This window comes from Bemisia tabaci, chromosome 4 (assembly GCF_918797505.1).
Source record: "Bemisia tabaci chromosome 4, PGI_BMITA_v3".
Classification (NCBI taxonomy): Eukaryota; Metazoa; Arthropoda; class Insecta; order Hemiptera; family Aleyrodidae; genus Bemisia; species Bemisia tabaci.
Genome location: NC_092796.1, coordinates 30,085,416 through 30,090,503, shown reverse-complemented (window position 1 = coordinate 30,090,503; position 5,088 = coordinate 30,085,416). Strand labels below are relative to the sequence as shown.

General features: G+C 33.8%; 1 protein-coding gene across 5 annotated transcripts; it reads left to right on the top strand.

Moving 5' to 3' along the window:
- The first annotated feature begins 23 nt into the window (after positions 1-23).
- Positions 24-4,965, top strand: LOC109035943 (putative gamma-glutamylcyclotransferase CG2811). Of its 5 annotated transcripts, XR_011899752.1 has the most exons (5): positions 211-353; positions 1,680-1,919; positions 2,798-3,045; positions 3,858-3,963; positions 4,717-4,965. XR_011899752.1 is itself a non-coding variant. In XM_019049809.2 (4 exons), exons 1-4 carry the CDS (start codon positions 285-287, stop codon positions 3,901-3,903), a joined length of 603 nt encoding a protein of 200 aa, XP_018905354.2. In that variant the 5' UTR covers positions 211-284; the 3' UTR covers positions 3,904-4,965. The 5 variants fall into 5 exon arrangements, 4 of the variants coding, with proteins under 4 accessions (XP_018905362.2, XP_018905370.2, XP_018905354.2 ...); XM_019049809.2 differs by having other exon boundaries at positions 3,858-4,965; XM_019049817.2 differs by lacking the exons at positions 211-353; positions 3,858-3,963; positions 4,717-4,965 and adding an exon at positions 24-167 and having other exon boundaries at positions 2,798-3,236.
- The last annotated feature ends 123 nt before the right edge of the window (positions 4,966-5,088 follow it).

Genomic DNA, 5,088 nt, shown 5'->3' with positions numbered 1-5,088 from the left:
TGACGAAATTTAAGGTTAGAATATTTTGTGATAAGAGCACAGTGTGATAAGAGCATGAGCAAAGGGAATTCTAGTGAAGTAGAAGCAGACAGGAGGTAGACGAGAAAAGAAAGCGACCAATTGTGAGATTTGACCAAAGGCCGGCATTTAGCTTTTGCCTTCAGACCGTGAGTAACTTTTATCTCAATCCACTGAACTTGGAGTACCTCTATTTCAGTGTATGTAGGCACCTACATTTTTACTTTCCTTGAAGATTCTTACTTTTCTTTGAATCATTTGTTGAGATGAGCAGAGGGATGTTCAAATTTAGATCTTGCCTCGGACCTGTTGCTTTTTTGCTTTATTTCATCGCTGTGAGTAATTCATATTATCTCTTATTTACATGACAATTTCTGCTCCATGTTGTCTTGTGATGAACTGGAAATCACCAGGAAGTCGTACGTTTATGAGTTGCAGGTCCGTCCAAGCTAAACGAAAGCTACAAATCTCTTTCTAGATAAACCAGATGGGGATATTAAATTAGGGAAGCCGAAGTCCAATTCACACCATCAAACTTTTCATTCAACTCTTGATCGCAACTTGTTGAATGAAAAGTTGGATAGTGTGATACCTACTGATGCGAGAAAATGAAAATTTGATGAAAAATTGAATGGAAACTTGAATGTGACATCACATTCTACTTTTCGTTCAACTCTCCATCCCATTGGCGGTCCAAACGATGGTGAAGTTGAACGGAGGTACGGGGGGTAATTAAATCAAATTTTTTTGTGTTCAACCTTTCATCCAACTTTTCGTTTAATTATGTCGGATGAAAAGTTTGATAGTGTGATTTTACTTTATCAAAGAAGCAGCAAACCAATGTTATTGCTTCAAATTTTCAGAGATTATTCTTCACACAAGAAAAAAAATCAGGGACGATTTCAAGAAATGACAGCAAGTATTTTTCCATTTAAAAAATAAAGTGCGGCAGGAAGTCTGCAACATTGTAACCCAAGATAGGTACCTATGTGTCTCTGCAGTTTCACCATCATTATATGGAAATCAATCGCAAATGGAGTGCAATATTTTTTTCATGCGTAAGTTATGTTATTGTTTTTTCATTAGCAGTCAGTGACTGTTAAAATTCACTTTTCAGAAACTAGGTAAAAATGTTAAAATGCACTATGAACTAGTGAAGTATCCACCATCTAACTGAGTATTTTTTCAAGGAAAACTTTTGTGAAAGGTTTCTGAAACATTGATATTTCATTTTTGAGTTTTTTGAAATATTATCTTCATACATTTCAAGTGACTAGAAACCTCCGTAAATATTTTTAAAGTTTTTTTGAAAGTTTTTCAGTTAAATTTTGGGGGGAAAAATATTAAGTACAAAGAATTTCCTTTCCTCCCACATTCTAACAGTTTTATTTCAAGTTTATTAAACCAAAAAGAGAGAGTGGAAGACAATAAACAAACAGAAAAAAATTTTATTTAAGGAATTTGAGAGCTAAAACTATACCACCCAGTATCCTGTGGTTAAATCATCATTTAAGAACCTAGGTACCCAAATTCTAAAATTCACCGCTCAACTGTCATCATAATGATCTTTTATAAATGCTGTGCTACCTTGAAAAGATCACTATGCAGCAGCTTCTTTTAAAGAAGTGTGTTTTCAGTTTTCTCTTCTCTTTTCTTTTCAGGGACTTTTCAGTATTAGAACTATGACTGAGGCATCCACAGATCAAATTAGTCCAAAAACTTTTAAAGTATTTGTTTATGGCACTTTGAAGAGGAATCTTCCAAATCACGAATTGTTGCTGGACAAAGTTCGTGGTAAGGCGACTTTCATTGGAGAAGGGCACACAGTGGACAAATTCCCCTTAGTTGTAGCTTCGAAGTATCATATTCCATGTTTATTATTTTGCCGCAATGTTGGAAATGTAAGTAACCATATTCAACTCAGGAACTATCAACATTTACTTCCATTTTGAAGATGAGATGATTGCAAGCCAAAAGTACTAAAATGCATCATGTATTGGGAGTAAAATGAAATTTTTCCCACCGAAGTTTGGTTTTACAACTTTCAAACCTTTGTTCAACTAATGATTTATTTAAAAAGTGTCAATTCCTTCAACAGATATTAACACTGAAGTCATCCTTATGCTGCCACCCAACCAGATGCGTTTTGCCGCCACCAGTCTTGATTGAATACTTTTAAAAATAGATGTATTTCAAGACAAACATATTAACATATCAAAGATTGACAATAGAAACAAAAACAGCTCAAAATTAAGGGACAAAACTTAAAACTTGAATCTTTGTGCTCGTATACTTTAGGTACACAATTCAGGCTAAGAATAAAGAATGCAAAAAATTTGGTGACCGATGTCGAATTCTACAAGGTAGGATAGGTGGAATCTATTAACTTGATCTACAGTCTTGACTCCAGTTCAAGACTCAAATTGGAATAAGGTAAAATTGAGAACTGAAATAAGGTAAAATTGAGAACTGAAATGAGGTAAAATAAATGAGGTAAATTGATAACAAAATCTGTGAATAACTATGTACTGTAGTCCTCTTGACAATTCGAAGGTAACAAGCGGCCCTCTAAAGCACTTAGGTAAATAAGTATTAATAAGCTGACCCAAGTATGTATGCACGACCATTGATGGATTTAATTCAGATATTATCTATTAATTTGACTTATCAAACACAAAGTACCTAATCTACTCTATACTCGTTCAGTTCCTCTGAGAGAAAAAACAAAAAAAACTTGTTCTCGATTATTTGAAAATGTTGGTTTCTTGTCCTGTTTCAGCAAGTCAAAGGAGAATTGTACGAAGTCGATGAGGACATGCTCCTTAATCTGGACAAGCTGGAGGAACATCCACATTTCTATGAGAGGGTAGTTGAGCCAGTCCAAATATACAATGACAAAAACTCAACTGAATCCAAAACTATTGATGCCTGGATCTACTTCATAAAAAAAATGAATGCCCAGTTACTTGAAGAGCCCTACCTAACTGATTACCAGAATGCAGACCCAGATAAAAAATACACTGCCAGGTATTTGAGAGACAGCACACACAATCACAGATATGAAATTTTAGCTCCACCGGTTATGTGGGGCTCACACTTAGGACCAGATGAGTTCTCTTGAGCTTAGAATGTTACACACATAAAGGTTGTCAGATGTATTCAAATTAAAAGCAACTTTGTAAAAATAATAAAATAAAAAAGAACTATGCACATTGAAATTGCGTGCTTTGTAGTTCTGTTTGATTTTATTCAGATGTAGATAATTCCTTTTAGTAAAGATACATCCTCCTATAATAATCTTTAGTCCCTTAAAACAAATTAAAAGGTCGCCTCCAAATTATAAACCCTGAAACTCCACCTCTTTCTGTCATTTACTTGCAGCCCTATCTTTGAATTACAAGAGTTGTTATTTCGAAAGAGCATTCCTCACAAGCATACTTGGTCAGTGAAACAATTTACCAAGGAAAACTGATTGTAACACTGAGCAGAGCAGAAAGATAATAAAGGGACTTCTAAAAGAAGAGAGGCCTTCAGTTTGTATTTATTGAATCTCAAATTTTGATCTCAAGTCAGTAATTAAATATCTTCTGTAAATTTCATTCTAACTACTTAAAGTATAAATACAATTTTTTCAGTCGTATAAAGGCTGTTACCAGTCTCTGAATGATCAAAACTTATGTTTTATTTCATGGTTCTAATTATAGTAGTAATGAGGGCCTTAGAAAAAAATTTCCGTATGAAATAAGAAAAGTTTAATGAAAGAACATATTGTAGAGAGTTGTATCGGATCTTTTTTTCTATTTGTGGGAAATGAGGGAATATTTACTCTGTTTTTCCAGTTCGGACGAATCAACTTTGGACGATTTACTTCAGCCCTCTGGCTGAAATTCTAAATAACACAGCAGAGGAATGAAGAAAAATGGAAAATCAGCTTCGGCCTACAAAGTTAGTTGTCTTTTTTTCAAACTAAAATTCAACCTACATCTACCAAAGAGCTTTCATACTTTTAGAAAAATGAATATAGATCAAATAAAAAATTACCAATTGAGAGCAGATGAATGTGTTCGAAAATTGAATGCAAATAAGTACGGAACTTAGCATATCTTATCTTTGGCATTCATGTAACCTGTCTGAGGGCTCTCAACTTTTTATTGTGGTATCGTGACTAAATGTACTTGAGCATTTAAATATGGTGAAAGTATGCGTATTTGTGTACCTTCCACCTGTTTTAGAAATTTTTTTTCTTCAGCTCTTAAACTATTGAATTTATGTACGTAAAATGAAAATATTTGTAATATGTGATAATCTATGGCAAAAGGGAGCTGATTACCTACCTGGTTCATGAGGCAAAATTCCTGGTAGGTAGAGATATTTTTGTCGCCTTGGGTCCTAAAATCAGATTTTGAGATTTCGACAGAGATCTCTCCCTTCCCCTGTGTCCTAAGAACTACCAGGTAAGTTGTTTGGTTCATTTTTGTACCAGCAGAAGGCATTATACTGCATTTTAATCCGGCACATTGAGGCTCTAAACATGATGCAGATTAGAATGACAAGTAACTTTTTCTTAAAAATATCTACATTTTTTGAACTGGAAACTTCAAACCCTTCTATATCCTGTTAATATTTTTAGGCTTTCTTTGTGTGCATAGAGCTCTTCTCTTTGCTCTGGTAAAAATACCTCAATTTTTATTTTTGCAGACTTTGGTCCTGTAGACAGCCACATATTTAAGATTTTATGACCAATTGTTTTTAAATGACAAATCTGGTGATCTGTCAGCAAATGAAAAACTCTATCTCAATGGCTGATTATATTGCTTAAAATTTTCTAACAATAAAATGAATCACAGGAGGGGAAAAAATTGAAAAATACATATTTTAATCAGATCGTTGATAATTTTTAAATCTGTTATATTTTTGTGTTTGCTAAATAAATTTATATTCTTCTAACATGCTTGCTTTATTTATTTTGCTACATCATACCCTCCGTACAATGCCTGCGCTTGTGCTGTTGTCTGTATCATTCTGCAACTTGCCAAAATTCTGATACTCATATTATGCGATTCAGGACAT